Source organism: Monopterus albus, unplaced genomic scaffold, assembly GCF_001952655.1.
Source record: "Monopterus albus unplaced genomic scaffold, M_albus_1.0 scaffold79.1, whole genome shotgun sequence".
Classification (NCBI taxonomy): domain Eukaryota; kingdom Metazoa; phylum Chordata; class Actinopteri; order Synbranchiformes; family Synbranchidae; genus Monopterus; species Monopterus albus.
Window position 1 is genome coordinate 99,627 of NW_018127959.1, and position 22,331 is coordinate 121,957.

The 22,331-nt window shown below is 43.7% G+C and overlaps 1 protein-coding gene across 1 annotated transcript in view; it reads left to right on the forward strand.

Annotated features, from left to right (window-relative positions):
• Positions 1–22,331, forward strand: part of hecw2a (HECT, C2 and WW domain containing E3 ubiquitin protein ligase 2a) — a 36,009-nt gene that overhangs the window by 7,139 nt on the left and 6,539 nt on the right. Inside the window, 23 exon segments of the mRNA XM_020606497.1 lie at positions 3,903–4,600; positions 9,442–9,549; positions 9,850–9,944; positions 10,519–10,585; positions 11,112–11,281; positions 11,418–11,557; positions 11,719–11,819; positions 11,914–12,773; positions 13,536–13,824; positions 13,984–14,076; positions 14,456–14,606; positions 14,926–15,032; positions 15,254–15,378; positions 15,814–15,999; positions 17,107–17,161; positions 17,164–17,231; positions 18,081–18,183; positions 18,278–18,374; positions 18,497–18,580; positions 18,696–18,778; positions 19,734–19,854; positions 21,411–21,524; positions 22,098–22,250. Of these exon segments, the coding sequence (XP_020462153.1) occupies positions 4,234–4,600; positions 9,442–9,549; positions 9,850–9,944; positions 10,519–10,585; positions 11,112–11,281; positions 11,418–11,557; positions 11,719–11,819; positions 11,914–12,773; positions 13,536–13,824; positions 13,984–14,076; positions 14,456–14,606; positions 14,926–15,032; positions 15,254–15,378; positions 15,814–15,999; positions 17,107–17,161; positions 17,164–17,231; positions 18,081–18,183; positions 18,278–18,374; positions 18,497–18,580; positions 18,696–18,778; positions 19,734–19,854; positions 21,411–21,524; positions 22,098–22,250 (3,737 nt within the window). The 5' untranslated portion in view covers positions 3,903–4,233.

Below are 22,331 nucleotides of genomic sequence, written 5' to 3' on the forward strand. Positions count from 1 at the left end.
GCAGCATTTTGGATTAACTGGAGGCTTTTTAGGGAATTATTGGGACATCCTGATAGTAAACAGTTACAGTAGTCCAGCCTGGAAGTAACAAATGCATGGACCAGTTTTTCAGCATCACTTTGAGACAGGATGCTCCTGATTTTTGCAATATTGTGCAGGTGAAAGAAGGCAGTTCTAGAAACTTGGTTTATAATATACTTCTTTGGTGCTGGAGGTTCACAGTCTGCGTCCTCCTTCTCCTCCTGGTCTTCCAGCTGCTTCTTCTTCTTTTAGTGAGTACGTGAGACGTGTATGTATGTGGGAGTGACTCAAAGTAAACCACAGTGTGTGTGTGTGTGTGTTCATGGCTGAGCGTCACCCAGTGCAGCACTGCGCCTCACTGGTGTGTTTTGGGACAACAGTGGCGCTCTGTGGCGAAGAGGGCTGATGTACCAGGCTCCTGCTACACATCTAGTATTTAGCAGTAACAGGTAACAAGGTTGTTGACTGATCAACTGATCAGCTGAAGATTGTTTCAGCACTAAGAAAACATTGAAACACACACAGTCAGCGATGTATGAAAACAATGTCCCGCTGTAGCCAGAGGTGGAAAGTAACTAAGTACATTTACTGAAGTGCTGTACTTAAGTACAATTTTGAGGTTTCTGTACTTTACTTGAGTATTTACATTTTCTGTTACTTCATTCTTTGACTTCACTACATTTCAGAAAAACATATTGTACTTTGTACTGATTAGATTTAATTGATAACTTCAGTTACTAGTTACTTTTCTGAATCAGATTAATAAAACAAAATACAGTATAATCACAAGATTTATTGATTCATGGTGTAAATTTCACCAGCTACCCAGCAGTATGTAAAGGACTTCACATTATAAGTATATAAGGTAGTTAACATCAGCTCCACCTTTACCAGCAGCAGCATTAAATGTCATGTACACAATAATACGTCAACTGTAATCCAATAGTATGATATACATGAATATAAATTGTGCCATTCTGCATAGAGTACTTGTATTTTTGGTACTTGAAGTATATTTTTATGCTAATACTTTTGTACTTTTTGACGTAAGTAATATTTTGAATGCAGGACTTTGACTTGTACCAGAGTATTTTCACGCTGTTGTATTGCTGCTTTTAATAAAGTAAACAATCTGAGTACTTCTCCCACCACAGTACTGTGAAAAGCCTTGTGTGTGTGAGATGTGCAGGCGCCGGCGAGGACTCAGCACGTCTTCCTCCTGGCATGAGGTGTGTGCAGCCATATTGCTGCGATGGGGACCTTCAGTCGTGACCATCACATGGTACATTAGACAAAGTATTTGGTGCCCAGTAATAGAGCAGTGATCAAATGACGAACGGTTTCAGTCACTGCGTTGAATCTAACATCTCAGAGAACGCTTAGAGACAGAGCTTCCTGGTTGGGTAGCACCTTGTTTATCTGTCACTCACTAATCCCACATCAGGTCAAAGCCTTGTAGAGCAGTCAAGTTGGGGTTATAAGGGGCGAGGGAGTATTAAAAGATAAAGCACAGACATGAGTGCAGATTGTTTCTTTTGTGCTGTTTGGAGCTGGCAGACAGACTTCTCATCCCTTCTGTTTTAAGAGAGATGGGAGCAACCGTGGTGCACCCTCTGCACGTCAGGGTTAGGCAGTGCTTGGCAAACATGGTGGGGGAGCTGGGACAACAGGAACACTTACATAACAACTCAGCAGTCGCATATACACTTATTGTTCTTTCTTCAACTGAGTAACCTTCTGCTTGTTTATGTCCACTGCCTTCTGGTGCTGTATGGCTGTTTGTGGGGCCACGTGCACACGTGAGCAGGATTTAAGTATCCCTGCATCTGTGGCGAAGGTTTTATTCTGTCATAAATCCCTATATGCTGTGTGTGTGTGTGTGTGTGTGTGTGTGTGTGTGTGATGGAGCAGGACTTTGGTAATCTTGTCAAGTCAGGAACATCCAGGTTTTCCTCACATCAGATGCAGCAGATCTTATTTCAGTATGAGGCCTCAGTTATTCAGAAACAGCCAGTGCACACACATCAGTGCAACATTTCTCTAAAGTCAGTTCAAAACGCAAAGCGAATTGATTCAGAAGTTATACCATGTATACTGTACACTACATCAGACAATTTGTCACACAACCTACAGCATATGATTCACTTTGGAAATTATTTCCAGTCTTTGAATGTGACAGAATTTCCACAGTCGTACTTATACGTGATCGACCTGTTTGCTTTAGGTGGAAAATAATTACAAATGATAAATCAGACTGTAAAGAATGAGCTAAGGTACAGAGGTAAGGTTTGGAACAGAATGATATAACTGATTAGAGAAGACATTCACTACAGCAGGTGCTTGTGGATTTTGCCTTCCATGAAACATTTATGTCACCTTCAGTTTAATGCTGTTTGTCATTTTGATACAGTAGGTGATGCAGAGGATGTTGCTGAAGGAAGGCAGAGAGCATATTGACCAAACATAAGTCCCAACATGCACATTCAAGCAGGATTTTATTAAACTGAGGTGTGCCTCCCCAGGAGGTTTAGCTACTGTTGATTGGCCTCCTTACCAGCACATTAAGAGTTAACGTAGAAAGTGATGATCTGAATTAATATACATATTTTTAGATTCAGTGTGAATTAACAAAGATGTGCAGCATTCGTCTTGAATAAATGTTCATTAATCAGCCTAGAAATCAGAGAAAAAGATGCTCTTATCATGATCAGGTTTTAAAGTTGTGGTCAGCAGCGAAGCAGTCCAGTGACAGTTGTCTGTATTTCTAGGACACACTGCAAACAGAACCGCTAGTAGCAAACTCTGCATCTTAAAGGTGCCAATTCACCGAATTGTAAATGAACTCAAGCTAAATAAAAACATACTGTAGGTTTGAGTTGAGGAAAACTCAGTGGGTACAGTTTTCACATTTAGTTTTGTGTACAGATTAAACAATAGAACAAAAATATTCAGTAACATACAAGCTTTAGAGGTATTAAAAGTTGAATTTTTTAGATTTGGACAGAAGAAGGTCAGTGATTTTCCCTGTTTCAAGTCTTTATGTTAAGCTAAGCTAACAGGCTGCTGGTGTTAGCTTCATATATGACAGTGCTATCTTGTCATCGCTATCAACAAACCAAATAATAGTACCGGTACTTCCAAAATGTCAAAATGTTCCTTTAATATCAAGATGGAGCATACATTGTCAGTGATAGTTGTCATTTGGACCGGAGTGATCTTTAGGTTGTGGGTTTTCAGGTTTGCTAATTTGAATGCTATTAACTTTACAATCCACACTGTTCTTGTAGTAATAAATACAGTGACGCCACACACTGAGGTTTCAAAGCATCACTGAGCAGCTTGGCCATTGAGATGTACAATATATGCACTTAAAATGCCAGAGATATTAAGGCTTAGCTCAGACTACAGCCCACCTCATTTTCCAGGGACTGCACTGGGCACATACAGTATTAGCTGAATATTACCAAACTTTTCTCAGCCAATCTAGAACCAGCTGCCTTTGGATAGAATCTGAATTCGAATCCCATCCTTCCTTTAAAACAAAATTGCTCTGGGTGAGTCTCACGCCCCAGACACTACCCAAACTGGCATTTGCTGAGTGAAGAGCTCCCTGGGAGGCAGACATAGCGTTCTCTGTTTTTACTGAAGCAGTTGCCGACAAAAATTTCCCTGTTTTTGCAGAGATGTGTCTGTGTGTGTGTGTGTGGGGGGGTGTGTGGGTGTGAGGGGTATTGGGATAATTTAATAGGAGGTTGTACATTGTGTCTACTGCTTGTTCAGTCAGTTGTTGATTGCAAATTAATCAATCTATCCTTTATTGTGTCAGAGCTATTTTGTAACTCTGATTTCTCTCTGTGTCTCCCCTCTTTCCCCATCTTCAGGTTCCTGTTGCCACTGGATATCATGGAATAGAAGCGGCAAATATTGTGACTGTTGCCAAATATCTTCAACATTGTAGTTATGTTATGATGTGAGGACCTAAAGGGCTGTTAGTGGGGGTCCTCCGTGTAAAAGGAATCAGCATATTATATCTAGGGCTCTCATATGTTTTCAGTACTGACAATCTCTTCAAACCTACTCTCACTGTAAAACCATGAGGATCTAAGTTGAGTCACATGGATAAATGAGTAAAATGTATCATCGGTAAGAAGCTTTTCCCTTCTCATCAGCTGGTTCCACTTCTCCTAGTTGCCTCCTCACCAGACACACAAAATGCGCCCTTCCCTCACCACAGCAGTCCTACCACCCAGGACTCGTACCCACAATCCAACCAACCTGGCTGTGGGGAGCCGTGAAGCTCCACGAAGGCGCAGCCCAAACCTCCGGCACACCCTCAGCCCAGAGAACCTGCGTACCCTAGCGGATAGGGGTGGGGCTGCTGCTGATACCGGCTCTGTTAGCAGTTCTGTTGGGCTTACACAGGCTAACAGCGACACAGACTTGGTGAGCGCCCAGAGCCGGTCCTCGCTAACGGCATCCACTCTGGAGTACACACTGAACCGTGGCCAGAACCTTGTCATATCCTGGGATATCAAAGAGGAAGTGGGTGCTACCGACTGGATTGGACTGTACCATATTGGTAAGATAACTATTTTTACATGTGCGGTTGCTTATAGAGCTGCTTTTAATTCTTCTGGGGACAGGTCAAGGTCAAAAGTCAAGTCCAAGTCCTTGAAGATAGGTTCAAGCCAAGTCACGGGTCTTCAGAAGCAAATGCAAGTCAAGATGACATTCTGTTAGTCTGACCATTAAAATGAAGCATTGTTTTCTTTTAAAGCAGCTTTGATAGTGCTTCATGCATAGCTGAAATCTACAACCCCAAGTCAGAAAAAGTTGGGACGGTCTGTAAAATCAAAATTAAAACTGAAAACAATGATTTGTAAATCATCTGTGTCGTGTATCACACTGAAAACAACACAGCAGCACATTATTCGACACCTCATCAATTTAATTATTTGTTCAAAATAAACACACACATCAATTCTTATGCTGCAACACACTCCAAACAAAGTTGGGCCAGTGAAGCGTTTACCACGGTGGGATGCTGCCGTTTCTTTTCACAACACTTAAAAGACGTTTAGGGACTGAGGACACCAAGTGATTCAGTGTGCCAGGTGTCATTTTGTCCCATTCTTCCTGCAAACAAGTCTTAAAGTGCAGTCCTGGGTCTTCATTGATGCAATTTGGGTTTCAAAATGTGCCACACATTCTCTACTGGGGACGGGTGGGGGCTGGAGGCAGGCCAGTCCGGCACTCGCCCCGTTTTCCTCCACAGCCAGGCCTTGGTAATGTGGCAGGATGAGGTTTACATTGTCTTGTTGAAATATGCATGGGCGTCCCTGGAAAAGAACGTCTGTTATACTCACTTTGTCAGGGCCGCTCGGCGCAACCTGCCTCTCTTCCGCCTCTCTCTCCTCTGTTCTCTCGACCTGCGGGATTCACACCTCAGCTGTGTTGCATTCGCAATTAGCGATTCGTTTGTCGGTGCACACAGCTGGGGTGCATCCCGCAGATTGAATCCTTCCTTATTTATACCTCTGGCAGATGCTCCGCCATCGCCGGAGCATTATACAGGAAATGTAAAAAGTTTCGAACAGTAACGGGCATACCCCTTAACAGCTGTTAGTCGTGGTATGTGTTATACGTGATTTTTGATTTGTATGCTGACAGTTCCTGTGCTGTAGATTTCATTATGAACGTTGGCTTTTCTTTTTCCTTGTTTTTGTTAGATGTCTTTGTTCTCCACGCTGACAGTTCCCGTGCTGTGGACTACATTTTGTATGTCGGTTATATGTTTTGTGTTGGACTTATGGAGACTCCCCCACTGACAGTTCCTGTGCAGTGGACTACATTTTGTATGTCGGTTATATGTTTTGTGTTGGACTTATGGAGACTCCCCCACTGACAGTTCCTGTGCAGTGGACTACATTTTGTATGTCGGTTATATGTTTTGTGTTGGACTTATGGAGACTCCCCCACTGACAGTTCCTGTGCAGTGGACTACATTTTGTATGTCGGTTATATGTTTTGTGTTGGACTTATGGAGACTCCCCCACTGACAGTTCCTGTGCAGTGGACTACATTTTGTATGTCGGTTATATGTTTTGTGTTGGACTTATGGAGACTCCCCCACTGACAGTTCCTGTGCAGTGGACTACATTTTGTATGTCGGTTATATGTTTTGTGTTGGACTTATGGAGACTCCCCCACTGACAGTTCCTGTGCAGTGGACTACATTTTGTATGTCGGTTATATGTTTTGTGTTGGACTTATGGAGACTCCCCCACTGACAGTTCCTGTGCAGTGGACTACATTTTGTATGTCGGTTATATGTTTTGTGTTGGACTTATGGAGACTCCCCCACTGACAGTTCCTGTGCAGTGGACTACATTTTGTATGTCGGTTATATGTTTTGTGTTGGACTTATGGAGACTCCCCCACTGACAGTTCCTGTGCAGTGGACTACATTTTGTATGTCGGTTATATGTTTTGTGTTGGACTTATGGAGACTCCCCCACTGACAGTTCCTGTGCAGTGGACTACATTTTGTATGTCGGTTATATGTTTTGTGTTGGACTTATGGAGACTCCCCCACTGACAGTTCCTGTGCAGTGGACTACATTTTGTATGTCGGTTATATGTTTTGTGTTGGACTTATGGAGACTCCCCCACTGACAGTTCCTGTGCAGTGGACTACATTTTGTATGTCGGTTATATGTTTTGTGTTGGACTTATGGAGACTCCCCCACTGACAGTTCCTGTGCAGTGGACTACATTTTGTATGTCGGTTATATGTTTTGTGTTGGACTTATGGAGACTCCCCCACTGACAGTTCCTGTGCTGTGGACTACATTTTGTATGTCGGTTATATGTTTTGTGTTGGACTTATGGAGACTCCCCCACTGACAGTTCCTGTGCAGTGGACTACATTTTGTATGTCGGTTATATGTTTTGTGTTGGACTTATGGAGACTCCCCCACTGACAGTTCCTGTGCAGTGGACTACATTTTGTATGTCGGTTATATGTTTTGTGTTGGACTTATGGAGACTCCCCCACTGACAGTTCCTGTGCAGTGGACTACATTTTGTATGTCGGTTATATGTTTTGTGTTGGACTTATGGAGACTCCCCCACTGACAGTTCCTGTGCAGTGGATCTCGTGGGATGTTTTGTGTTTGAGTGTAGTGAAGCGGCATTAGGCTTTTCCGCTGACAGTCCCTGTGCGGTTGCTTTTCTTTTGTCGTTCGCCACTCTTTGTTTTTTTTCACCTGTCCATCCTCATCCTCCCGCTCTCCTGGTTTTTGCCGTCAGTCCCATGGTTTCCTCCACCATCTCAACTCTACCCGGACTGTATACGTACTTGGACTTTATGTTCTTTTGTTACTTTGTGTTCTTTTACCAGTAAACCATCATTTTTTTTCACCTAGCACCTGGGTCAGCATACTTGAGTCCTACCTTTGTTCTCTCTCACCCTCCAGTTGAGGGGGACTCAACCATAACACACTTATTGCTCAGCCTTTGTCAGTGTATCGATAAGTCAAACTTCAGAAGTTTAATCTCGTGTCCTTACTTAAATCTTACAGGTCTGAGAGCTAGTAGTTCTTATTGTAGCAGATAAAAGTAGGCTAATATATAATGCATATTTGATCATACGTGTCAGGATCAGCAAAAATAAACAAATGACACAATTTGAATGATTGTCTCTGCCTGTGTCTACATCACTATTTGTCCTTTCCCCCAGAAACTCTTTAGCTGGACTGTTCTTGAAACTTGCAGTAACTCAGGATGTGAGCTGAGTTGAGTTGATCTGTCCTCAAAGCTTTTCAGCTGATCTTGGTGTTTTATTATTGGCAACTGATAATAGCCAGCTAGTTTTGTGCAAGAGCTTCCAACTCTGAGTCAATAGTGAAACAGGAGCTGCAGGGTCATTACACAGGACTGGAGGCTGAGTCAACGTGTAGGTCCTGCCTTGGTGTACGATAACACACACACAATCACAAACCATGCACACTGCGGAGACAAGTCGGATGGTCTCCGATAATGAATGCTAATCCTGCTTAGTCATGAATTTGATGGGGTAAAATACTGGATGCTGCCTGCTGAAGAAGGCTATAATGCTTAAACGTTTGGGCAGATCTGTCCATCATGATGAAAAGTAATACAGGACTGGTTGTCTTTAAGAGTCTACAGCATCAATTGTATGCTGTTTTGCTCCATTAGTTTTCTTTTTTTACTCGCATTCATCCTTTTGTTCTTTTGCTGTGTATTTGTTGATTAAATGTTTACCATTGTCATGTTTTTTGATAATGATAAAATTCTAAATTCAAAATGTCTGAAGCTCTCTCTCAAAATACTGAACAATCTATTTTAAAAATGTGCGTAATATTTTTCAAATATCTATTTCTTCCAGCCCTAACCCTCTGGGATAATTAAAAGTGAAAGATCACTGCTGAGTCCATATTGTTGCCTTATGCAGAGAAGCAAAATGTGAAAGCCGTCTGTTCATAGCAGATAATTACTGGTATAATAAGTAGTGGAACAAACAAAAGAAAAAACTGTGACATTCAGGAAAAATTGCAGCATGTGTGCTGCTTAGCATGGTGTATTATGTTAGTCATGGATAATGGGTTTCTGAAAACAATGGACGTCTTTGACTCCCGAGAGATCAGACAAACCTGCAGCACAACAGCTGTGGATTCTGGACGCCATTCAGTAATTTTAAAAAAGACTGTAGTTCATCATTGTTTTAATTGTTTACTAAAAAATGAGTTGCATTCCTGAGACCTCCAGGGCCTAACCTGTCTGGATTGGTAGATGAAATGCGATACTGTGTGAGAGTGTGAACTGCTGGTGCCATTGGGCGTCAGGTCACTTCATATTGATCATAAGGCTGCAGGACTTCATTACCTGCTCCAGGGTCTTATAACCCAGACGGGCTACCACTTTCCTTGACTAAGCAGACATTCAATAACAACAAACCTGCCTTCCCTTCCTCCACTCCCCTTCAAACACACACTGGCATGTTCACGCTCATGCACACACATACAGTATACAGTCCTCTCTGCACAGTCAGCTGAGTTTGGTGCTTCATTAATCTGTGTGCGAAAGTGCTACGTACAGTGGAATTCCCCAGCCCTGTTTTTAACTCGGAGGCGGTGTGATGTTTGTCCTTCTGGATAGAGGTTGTGGGGAGGCTATTTTGGGAATGGCTCAAAGGCAAACTTGTGTTTTGGAAGAAAGATTCCACAAACTAAACATGCTGAAAAGTGTAACAGATGCTGCTTGGTTCCAGTTTTTCCAGTGTTTGAGTATTTGTTGAACTTAATGTTCTTTGGCTTAAACCTCTGACAGCAGTGTTAATTGTAGAAGTCTCAGTGGAACACACACTCATATCTAATGAACAGTTCCTGTATTTTCCAGATGAAACCAGTCCATCCAATGTGTGGGACTGTAAGAACAGAGGGGTGAATGGCACTCAGAAAGGTCAGATAGTTTGGAGGCTGGAGCCTGGGCCCTACTTTATGGAGGGTAAGTTACCACTGGCAGTCTATCAATTAGTTCTTTGAAGATAAGTTGTAAAATGTTTAATTATTCAGATGATAACCATTATGTTGGCATGTTTAAATCAGTCTTAAATATTCTAAATCAAGGCAGTATCTTAACCTCATATTTAGAATTATTCTCCCAGTATATTAGACCATTGCACGTGACGGATTCACGCCACAGTCACTATTCCACAGTCTACAGTGTAACTGCAGTGTGGCCAACTCTAGGCAAAGATATCGCAGTGTTTCCATGTCCTATAACTCTTCACTGCTTCTTCACCAGCTGAGACCAAGATCTCTTTCAAGTACTACCATGGAGCGAGTGGAGCCCTGCGAGCCACGACTCCCTGCATCACTGTGAAGAATCCAGCAGCCCTGGTCTGTGTGTGTGTGTGTGTGTGTGTGTGTGTGTGTGTGTGTGTGAGAAAGCCTGTAGAACTGGTCTGAGTTTAGTCATGTAGAGAGTCGGGCTGTAGCTCAGCTTTAGTATCATGGATAAATAGTTCACTGCTGTTCACTTCCAACTCAAATTGTTTTTGAAGGTACCAAAAACCCATTAGGCAAATATCAAAGTTCGGTTTATTTATTTTTGAACTAATATTAATTTAAAACCAACGGCAGTCTTAAAACGGATGGTGTTCTTTGAAAAGCAGTTAGTTAATTGACAACCACATACTATGCAACAGAGTCTATCCCTTACGCTGGGTGCTCTACATGTGCACTAACACTGAGCAGTGTGTCCTCAGTGCCACACTACCACCTGCTAACAGTAAACCGAATCCCTTACACCTCCTGTGTTGTCTCCTGTGTTATTATTTTAAATGATGTGAATCCACTAGGACAAACACAGGTGTACTGTGCTGTATTTTAGTAGATTCCCTGGAATACAAATGTGTTTGTGTGTTTTTCTGTCAGAGGTGTGTAGAGTGTGCTTTCATCTCTTTCTTCTCAGGCGGAGGGGCTGGCAGAACAGGTGGGCATTGAGCATCCTCGGAAACTGATCAGCTTTACTTTGACGGGTGAGTTGAGATGTTATTTTTGATGTGAGGCGACATTCTGACCGGTTTATAAAGTGATCATTTAGTGCCACAGTGCTATTCCGACAGCTCGTATAATAATCCTTAATAACAAATCAGGGCAAATCTGGAAGCGGAGTTAACACCATTTTAATACCTATAATAATAATAATAACAATAATAATAAGGTCTGGCCCTTACTTTGTAAAGTGTCCTGAGACGATTCTAGCTGAGTGATGCAGTGCTGGCAAATACGTAGTCCATTCAGGAAATGAGGAAACAGTGAGTTTGGAATGTAAAGAGTGTTTTCCCTGACTGAGAAAGATGAAGAATGTTAACCCTTTTCTACTGAAATCCCTCAGTATCAGGAGGGATTGTGTCTTTTTACAGCTTGCTCACTCAGACACTTTCCTCTGTTTAGCCACCTGCTGCTGCTTAGGTGAAAGAGAGAGAACCAGTCTTGTATGTGCTTTGCCTAGATGTTTGCCGCTCTTGTCAAACGACTGTGGTCTGAAATGTTGTGTTTCAGATCTGCGTGCCACTGGTCTGAAGAAGGGCATGTTTTTTAATCCGGACCCGTACCTGAAGATGTACATCCACCCGGGGAAGAGGAGCGTTTTCCCCGTCTTCAGCCATCACGGACAGGAACGACGATCAGCCATCATCGCTAACACCACCAACCCCATCTGGCATGGAGAGGTGATATCTACCCTTTATAATCACTTTATCATCAGTTAGAGGACGCATGCACACATTTCCTTTCTCTTAAAAACAATAAACTGTTTTAGCAGTTGAAAAATGCACTGAACGTGTTTTTTTTTGTGCCTCTTCACAGAAATACACATTTGTAGCACTAATGACAGACATTCTGTATATTGAGGTAAAGGACAAGTTTGCAAAAAGCCGACCAATCATCAAACGCTTCCTCGGTCAGCTCGCTATCCCTGTACAGCGGCTTATTGAAAAGATACCCGGGTAGGTGACAGGCATCTTGACCTTTGCTCAGTCAGGACGTTTTTATGATCTGATGAAATTTGATGTGTGCACTGTCACAAACTAGTGTGCACTCACAGAGCCCTCTGATAGATCCAGTAGATCATGGTGAATATGTTTTCTTCTTCTGTTTGTCTGTCTAGTGTCCAGCCTGTGTGTTTTTCGCTGTGTCGGCGCCTGCCCACTGAAAACGTTAGTGGCCAGTTGCAGTTCAAAGTGGAGCTCACCTCGGCTGGCCCTGATGGTAAGTGTGCCTTTAAACTGTGCTCACATTCTGTATCCAAAATGTTTAGATGTTTTTGTTTTCATCAACATACAGCGTGTTCTACCACCTGTAGGTGCTTCTCCTGATTCTATCATTGGCATTTCATCCCTGAATGGAGCTCCAGGGACGCCATCCGATGATGAGGACCTGCCACATAACCTTCCAGGGGTGGTCTCTGCTGGCCCCTCCCCTACTGGCTCCCAGGGCTCCCAAGGCATGTGGGAAGCTGGGGCCTCAGCCAGCCCAGAGAAGGATCTTTATCTTGTCGGACCCCAGGCTGGGTTTGTACAGCCTGAAAGGCTGTTGGGCCAAGAAATGCTCCAGAGGTCGCTTAGTGAGGGCCTGGATGCTATTGAGGCCCCTAAGGGTCCTGGTGAAAGACCCATGAGGGCAGCCTCACCCAAACTACGCTCCAGCTTCCCCACGCACACAAGGCTCAGCGCCATGTTGCACATAGATTCAGACGAGGACGAGGAGAGATCTGGGGCTGTTGACATCACTCCGGTGCCGCTGTCACCACTGCTGATGAATGGAGTGGCACCAGATGTCGGAGGCCCCGATGAAGACAACCCCTTTCCGGAGCTGGAACCTGAGCAGCTAGAGGCCTTGGTGTTGGAGGACGAGCCCAGGGGCGCAGGTGCTATAACAGAAGATGTGTCACCTGAGGCAGAGGTGGCCCTGGAGGTGGAGGCAGGTCTGGACTTGGATGATGTTTTGGAGCCAGACGTCTTCTCTGAAGTGGAGGAGGCTGCTTTCACCGAGGCCGTGTCCCATAATGCTTTACCAGAGGTTAGAGAGGTGCTTGCGGACGGGAGGGTGCCTGGCGAAGACCCCTCATCAGAGATCAAAACCTGCTCTGTGGCTACAGCCCCACAGCCCATCTTCTCACCACCAGAGAGCTGCTGCTGTCCAGTCACACTGGCCGCTGCTGTGGTGAGTTCATTATCCTTATGTTGTCACAGGCCAAGATTCAACTACAGAGCTACAAGTGTCCCTTTTAGGGTTGTAAAGGTTTTTTTTAGGGTTGTTAGGGTTTTTAGGGTTGTTAGTTAGGGTTGTAACTAACAGTTATTCATCAACAAAGGAAAACCTTTGTTGGTGTTCTGTCCCAAAGCAAAAACGATACAAAAACCCAATTTGACTCATTTTGTAATGACACAAAATAGAAAAAAAAACAGAGAACCATTACATTTGAGTAGAGTAGAAACTTTGTATAATTTCACTGATTAATTCAGGAATTAATTGATTAAGACTGTTTTTACTGAGATGAAATGTCACTTTATTGAGTGAGTGTTTGCTTTAGGTTTATTTCTCCTCAGGTTACCTTCAAAGTAAATCACCTCAGCACATGTCTGCAAGGAAAGGACTCAAATTTGACATAGAAATAGGTGCAACATATTTTATCTAGTAGAAATGTTATCACGTTTGGACATGATCAGTTTTCTGATTAAGGTTTGACACAAGACTATTTCTCACCTGCTTTTGATGGCTGATCTCCTGAAAATAGGTGTGCTCTGTAATTCATCTGCATGTAATAAAGATGGAAACGTTCTTGTATAAAATATGCTGTGGTCACCTCCAACACTGCCACTAATTACTTCCACAGTTTCATGTTGTCCATTGTTTCCATTGATTATTATTTATTTTGTGGGTGTTATTATTATGTCTATTTTCATTCTGTGGGATGTTTTGTAGGCTGCAGAGCAGGGAGCAGAGGCGGCCATAGATCCAGGAGGAGTTGTAGTGTCCTCCACCCCACCAATCAGCCAAGCTGTAACCAGTGATGGTGGTGGGCAGGCTGCTGTCCCCACGGTCGAAGGAGAAGCTCTGCAAGAGGTGCTCATGGAGATCAGTGTGAGGAGGCTGAGCCTACGTGCCGCCGGGGGCATGGTTGAAGAGCAGGAAAGGGAGGAGACAAAGCCACATGTGGAGGTGGGGTCTGTGGATTCAGAGCCAGTGGCCACAGAAACAGATGGCGAGGAAGGTAACCAGTTTCTAGTGACTCACTGTTGACGTGCAAAGGAAATGTTTGAAATCCTAACAGAAACTAAAAGGTGTCTCTTAAAAGTTAACTATTTATTTATTTTCACTGTTTTCGCTATGTTACAATTCTCTCTGTCTTGTGTTTGTCTCCTGTGTTCAGGTACCCAAGTCAACGGCCATCCTGTACGTTCGCTGCCTTCTGTACGACACGACATCCACCGATACCAACGTGTGGATGAGCCTCTGCCTCCCAGTGAGTGTGTGTTTCTGCATGCACCCGAGCCTCTGCCTCCCAGTGAGTGTGTGTGTCTGCATGCACCCTGTTGTTTGTTTACTGTATCTGTTATGTCATCATCTCTGTGCAGGAGTGTGTCTTACTATGTGTATCTATATATGTCCATGTCCATATTTTACTGAGTGAAAGTTATCTGAAGCATTCTAGCCTCACTAGCAGGGCTCAGCGATGTCAGCTCCTGTCTGTCAGTCCGATTATCAGTTATTGTGATAACTGATAAAAATGTTTTAAGAGATATTCATGGTCGTCAGTGGATAAATCAGTGGACACACGTTTGGCTGTATTTTTTCCAAGGTATTAAGCACCGTCTTTGTATCCATTGTGAATTGCCTCTCAGACTGGGAGGCTCGTATCGACAGCCATGGGAGGATCTTCTTCGTGGACCACGTGAACAGGACCACCACGTGGCAGCGTCCTACCGGGCCGCCGGCCCCACAGGGTCTCACCCGCTCCAACTCCATTCAGCAGATGGAGCAACTCAACCGCAGGTGTGCTTTGTAAGAGGAATGTACTGCAACATTGGTTCCCCAGTGGTTTTTATAGTAAGTTGTACAGTTAACACTATTGTTTGGAAGCATAGCTTGTCCGCAGTGGCTCTGAACAGCCTAAGGAGCAAAACAAAACGTTTGTGCTTATAGAAATGTACATTTAGAGACCTATTTTTTCTCTGTTTTCTATTAATGAGCCATTGCCTGTGGGTTTCTTACCTTTGTACACCATATGTTGCATACATTAGTAAATCTACATAGTAGTCCAAGAATACATATTTAGTTGAACTTGGAAAAATTGTACGCATCTCAATCGCAGGTACCAGAGCATCAGGAGGACCATAACCAACAGTGATCGGTCAGAGGAAAGCTCGGTTGACCTGCTGCCTGAACCAGAAAGTGAACTGATGCCCCATTCCATTTCTGGTTAGTTTCTTAATACAGAAATGGAATAATATAGATATTCCATTCTCAGGAGCAGTGCACCTGTTTTGAAGAACAATATTTTTCCAATTACATAACTCATCTTTTGAAATACTATGATAAGCTATGAGTCTGAGAAGCTATTATTTTATAGTGCAAGAAAGACCGTCTTCTCTGCATTTGTATGCCATAGGTCTGAATCGCACGTGTTGATTCTGTTGCAGAATACCGGCGGGAAAGCACCGTTGCTCACGCCAGTGGTCGCTCGCGTCTCTCCCTGCTGCTTCAGTCTCCCAGCGCCAAGTTCCTGTGCAGCCCTGACTTCTTCACCGTGCTGCATTCAAACCCTGTCAGTCTAACATGCTTCACTTCCTCTGTCATCTTTGTGCTGTAGCTTACAGGTCAAATACAGTGGATGTGTCAGACATAAGTGATGATCGGTGAATGCAGTCCTTATTTAGTGAGAAGTTATTTATTATCCATACTTTGTTTGCTTCCATCTTTCATCATTAGAAATCAAATAGCATATTTTCTCTCTTACCTTTAGCAGTAGTCTTTAGTCTCTTACTGTGAATCTATGAAAAGAGAAGCACAAAGGAGACTCGATGAAAGTCTGATAAAAACAACAGAGAATAACCGGAGTGACAGAAAACTGTGGAGAAGATGAATTCGCTGTTCTGTACTTCACACTAGCATCAAATTTTAGCATTATGTACCAAGCATGCTTTGACTTCGTGTCTGTCCGTCTCCTGTCTCTTTGTTATGACCTCACCTCTGTGCCCAGAGTGCCTACCGCATGTTTACGAGCAACACCTGCCTGAAGCACATGATCAGTAAGGTGCGTCGGGACGCTCATTACTTTGAGCGCTACCAGCACAACCGTGACCTCGTCACCTTCCTCAACATGTTCGCCAACAAGCAGCTGGAGCTTCCTCGAGGGTGGGAGATGAAGCACGACCACACTGGGAAGGTGTGTGCATGTTTATGACCCCTAACCTTTACTGTTGACTTAGGACTGCCTTAACCCTGAAGGCCATATGTATCCTGTCACTGGAATCTCTGATGAGCTGTCCAATAGGTTGTATTGCTGCTTTTTTTAATAATCTGTACTTACAGACCATGAGAATTTGGCCAATTACACATTTCTTGTTCTTTAGGCTCTCTACTTTAGCACATTCAGTTCAACATAAAATAGTGGTTGCTACATTTTCGTGCCAAGTCTCAGCTTTAATTTGACTAGCTCTGCATCGCTATGTAGAGAACTGGGTGGGAGACAGAGCCCTTTTAGTATTTGTTTATACGCATGAATATTTAATACATTGCTCAAAAAAAATTACAGGAACACTGAATCGCACATCGAATCTTGATGAACACATCTGTCCAGTTGAAAACCTTTAGCAATGTACACTGTATAGTTGTTCAAAAGGACATAAACCTGCACAGCAGTAGCTGCTGGAGGTCACTGTGTAGGGCTCTCTCAGTGCTCCTCCTGTTCCTTCTGGCACAAAGGAGCAGATACCGGTCCTGCTGCTGGGTTGTTGCCCTTCTCCAGCTCTCCTGGTGTAACAGCTGGTCTCCTGGTTTCTCCTCCATGCTCTTGAGATTGTGCTGGGAGACACAGCAAACCTTGTGACTGCACATATGGATGTGCCATCTTGGAGTAAGTGGACTACCTGTGCTACCTGACTGGGCTGCAGGTGCTGCCTCATGCTACCAGTAGTGACAAGGACACTAGCAAAACCCTAACCCTTTTTGGGGGTCATCTTGCTTTTAAACTTTGAACTCTCTTCTTCAACTCTGAGCCACGAGAGCATCTGTTACTTGGGCACTGTGTGCTACAAGGCCCCATCTCCCACACAGTTCTGTCTCTATTGATTCAAACCTACTCAAACTAAAGACAAGACATGGCACTTCAGTGTCATACCCTATATTTTATTTGAATGCACTAAAGAAAACAACCCGAGGAACACAACTTGTGTAACTGTTTGAATACATATGGTCTGGACTATATGTCTTTGTGTACACATACTGGAGGTCATCCTTGCATGACTGTGGGTATTTGCATCTCAATCTTCAGCCCTTCTTTGTGGACCACAACTGTCGGTCCACGACGTTCATTGACCCACGGCTGCCCCAAAAAAAACCGGACTTCTGGCCCACCGCCAGCACCTGAGCCGCCAGCGCAGCCACAGTGCTGGGGAGGTGAGAGACTAGCTACCACTGCACCTCATCACCTTCAGTCAATTAAGGCTCACGCTGCCATCGCAATGTTTGTAGAGGCCAGTTTGAAGGTGAAAAATGCTTAGTGAGTTTCTGCATTGGGGCCACTGGCAGGAAAGTTATTCTGCTGGGGGAACCATCGAGCAGAATATCTACTGGGCTGTCAGTGGTTCTTGTCTCATTTGCAATGATCTCTTTAAAAGCTGTATGTGACAGAAGCATCCCATTCATCCAGTATCTATATGCTTATCATCTAGAGGGTTACAGGGCCGATCCCAGCTGTCATTGGGTGAGAGGTGGGGTACATCAGGACAGGTCACACTCACGTTCACACACAGCAAGGCTGCTGTTGCCCACGTGTTTTGAACTTGCAAACCGTGCCACCTTGTCAAATTTGTAGTGATATGGTATGATTACCATAAACGCTACCATACCATAGTGAACAAGATGATACCTTCTGTTGCCCTGTTCATCCATATGCCCTGCAACATTACTGGGCTCATGTATCTGGTTAAAAATGGATTTTGTAAAGGTCTCCTGTTAGGATCGCTTTGGTGTGTTGCTTACTAACACAGCACTGACTGTGTTGAAAAGTCTTTCTCACTGATGCAGTCAAATGCTTGTGGAAACATTTGGTGTCAGAGGCAGCTTAAAAATATTTGTTTTAATGCAAGAAATAAAGAAAAGTCATAAACAAAAACTAAAGCTGGAAGAACTCTCCAGCAGGTGTCCACATGCTAGAGGTGAGGTCTGTTTCTGGTGACAGCTGGCAGGCCAGTCAGTCTCAGAACTAGGATGCGACCTGAACTGTAGCACTTCTTTTTAACACAGGTAGTGGACGACTCTCGCCAAACCTACCCACCCATCATGCCCCGCCCCTCCAGCACCTTCAGCGGCTCCAGCCGGAGTCAGTACCATGACGTGGTGCCTGTGGGTGAGTCTGGCAGAATCACATGCACACATGCATAGCCAGAAGCATAAAGTGTGAACAAACACTGGATGCTAATTCTCTCATCTTCTTCATCTAGCATACAATGACAAAATAGTGGCGTTTCTACGGCAACCAAACATCTTAGAGATATTGCAGGAGAGGCAGCCTGAGCTTGTCAGGAACCACTCGCTCAAGTATGTTTGCCGAACTCTGACTCTCCCTTCCCTTAGTGTTTTCATCAGTCAACCTGAACACACACTTAATCTTGTATTTTAATGGACTGTGGCAGTTCATACCCTAATGTGTGTGTGTGCAGGGAAAAGGTGCAGTTTATTCGCAGCGAGGGAGTCAGTGGGCTGGCTCGTCTCTCTAGCGACGCTGACCTTGTCATGCTGCTGAGGTAAGTCCTGTGCATGTGTCATTGGTCACCTGTTACAACCAATAGGTTCCACCATTCCTGGAATTGACGTCTTACATCCCTTTTTATCAACCTGTGCTAACACTGTTGTCTCCAGCTTGTTTGAAGAGGAGGTTATGTCATATGTGCCACCGCTACTCCACCCAGGCTACTGTCTCTCCTCCCCTCAGAGCTCTCCTGGTAAGCCTTCAGCTTATTCTTTTGCATCACCCTAACGGCAGCTTTATTGGCATGACACACTTTTTCTCGCCTTTATTACATTCTTACCCAGTGCTAAATTTCACACCTTTTACCAAGATTTGGTTAACATGAAATATCATTTTATCTATATCTGTTTGTCTTCTGCCCAGCTTTGCCCCTTTTGTCATTTCAATTTATTTAAGGTGCAATATCACACAACAGTGTCTCAGTGCACTGTACAAAACAATTACAAATAAATAATAAAATCAATTAGAAATAGCATACAATATAACAATAATCTTATATAACAATATAATGTATTAATGATCTTATATGACAATCACCAAAATTTGACTTCTCTATTGTGCCTATTGCTGTCACAGGCAGTGTATAAAGCTGCCGATCATGTCTAGGGTGAACTCTATTATAAGGCCAGACGAGTAAAAGCAGGACACTGTCTCTTTAATCAGAGCACTGTTCACAAACAAACTGTACACAATGCAGGAGTCTGATTCAACGTGTAACTCTGTCAGGTCGATAATTCCAGTCCAGGATTCACAAGAAGATAAGTAAGGGTAGTCCATAAGTCGATGCACAGAACACAATCAGAATCAGAGGGGTTAGGCAGTACTCGGTGGTTACAAGGCAATCTGGGGTTAGGCCTGGAAAAACGGGCACGAGAATAAACGCTGGAAAGTCTGAACATGAGTTAGAACAATCTGGCAGCTTCCTGGTGGAAAGAAGCTGCCTATAAAGGGATTTCAACAGGTGCAGATCATTACCACTGATTAGTGTAAATAGTCCATAGCTGAAGTGAGAACGTAGACCAGAAGTGGTGTCAGAATAAAAGCATGTTACCAGAAGCAGAAGAGACAGAATCATGATAATTGCCTGAGCTTTATTGTACATTTTCTCCCCTTGCCTCTTCCCTGTGTCTGTTTCATTTATATTTCAGGCACCCAGAGAGCCAATGCCCGTGCTCCTGCTCCATATAAACGGGATTTTGAGGCTAAACTGAGGAACTTCTATCGAAAGCTGGAGACCAAGGGTTATGGCCAAGGCCCAGGGAAAATCAAGTATGTATAAATGCTACAATTTAAAGAGGTTTTTGCATGGGCTGTTTTATGTAGCACTGGTCTGTGTAACAATAGCAGTAACACCTCTGGCCAGTTCATGAAAGTTTCTGCATTTACAGTTTTAAACCACTAACAGGAAATGATGCCTTATCAGAAATGGGCTGGGATTCCTCTGTCTATAGTGTCATCCTATACTGACATGTCACTGTAAAATACCAAAGGGAGATTACAGGTGCATCTCAATAAATTAGAATATTGTAGAAAAGTCCATTTATTTCGGTAATTCAACTCAAATAGTGAAACTCATGTATTATATACATTCAGTACACACAAAATGAAGTAGTTTATAGTAGGCATGTCACCATATTCTAATTTATTGAGATAGTGATTTGGTGGGTTTTTGTTAAATGTGAGCAGAATCCATCCATCCATCCATCCATTTTCCTCCACTTATCCGGAACCGGGTTGCTGGGGCAGCAGTCTAAGCAAAGATGCCCAGACTTCCCTCTCTCAAGACACTTCCTCCAGCTCCTCCGGGGGAAAGCCGAGGCGTTCCCAGGCCAGCCGAGAGACATAGTCCCTCCAGTGTGTCCTGGGTCTTCCCTGGGGCCTCCTCCCGGTGGGACATGCCCGGAACACCTCCCTAGGAAGGCACCCAGGAGGCATCTGAAACAGATGCCCGAGCCACCTCAGCTGGCTCCTCTCAATGTGGAGGAGCAGCGGTTCTACTCTGAGCTCCTCACCCTATCTCCGAGGGTGCGCCTGGCCACCCTGCGGAGGGAGCTCATTTCGGCCACCTGTATCCGGGATCTTGTCCTTTCGGTCATGACCCAAAGCTCATGACCATAGCTTTGAGCAGAATCATCACAATTAAAAGACCCAAGGGCTTAAACTACTTCATTTTGTGTACTGAATTTATATAATACACGAGTTTCACTATTTGAGTTGAATTACTGAAATAAATTGACTTTTCCACGATATTGGATGGATATCTCATGAATATCCTGGAAATGGGCAACACTTTCTTTGGGCCTTCAAGCGTTAAAGGATGATCAAAATCACATGAGAAGACCCAAACCAACAATGAACATATCCTGATGACAAGACCTGTGTATGTATCCAAAGCCTGATTTATCTTTTCCTTTGTGCCATAGAGTCACACTCTCGCACTGGGTGACATGTTCCTTCATTACTGTGCACACGCTGTAGCTCATTTTGACTTAATGCCACACACACTGTACCGCTGCCCCAGACACACACTAGAGCAACAAACGTGGTTTAATCTTTCATCTGTCAACAGTGATTTAATGTTAAGCCCTAACATGGTATCAGCTGGTCCAGTGTTAAGACTCCGTGTCTGCTTGCTGCTCAACATGGCCCTAACATTACACCCAAAGCTGAAGTATTCTAACTGACCCTGCTGTAAAGAATGCTTAAGTCAACAACCAACAGCACATGAGTTTATACAAAGCTAAATATTGACATAGCAGTTCCACTGTTGTTCACGTCAGGTCTAATAATACCGGGACTGTGTGTGTGTGTGTTTGTGCTCCTAGGTTGATCATACGCAGGGACCACCTTCTGGAGGATGCCTTTAATCAGATCATGTGTTACTCCCGTAAAGACCTACAAAGGAGTAAACTCTATGTCAGCTTCGTAGGCGAGGATGGGTGAGAAAGACCCAGTTCATTCCCAGTGCATTTTATTATGCTTTTGACATTACAAGTGTGAAATGTGTGTACTTGGTAACTGTAGTTGAGCTGGCGCAGCCTTACCAAGCATTCATTCTTATCTTAAGCATCACAACATATAATTACACACGTCTGACAACATCCCAGTTTAATCCACGGTCTTTTGATGAATGAGCAGCTGGAGCAAGTGGGTGGGAAACAAACTACTATCTGCTGACATTTTCATACCAAGAGGTAGAATTAAAACAAAGTCATGACAGATGATTGACACCATCTACACTGTGCTTTTCTATTGTGTGTTTGTTTTATTGTGTATAATATAACCTTTGCTCTCAGGGATCGATAAGAGTGGGGGTAGGGGGCATATCTTTGAAGTAACCACCAGTTCCACAGATTTCACGTAGACTCTACCACAGAATCCAGTACAAACCTTATACACTGTTGCTTTATGTGCCTTGTGTGATTGCACAACAGCTGCTGAATAACATTCACTGATTCATTTTCCCACTGACCTGTATTTTCTCTACGTGCATTACGATATTCGTATTACAGGCTGGATTACAGCGGGCCCTCTCGAGAGTTTTTCTTCTTGGTGTCCAGAGAATTGTTCAACCCGTATTATGGCCTGTTTGAATATTCAGCCAATGACACGTACACGGTCCAGATCAGCCCTATGTCTGCCTTTGTAGACAACCATCATGAATGGTGAGGTTTCCATATGTGTCTGTATCTACAGTACAACATCAGTCTGTCAGTCCATTGCATGTTTGTAAAGTGGCTGCTCTG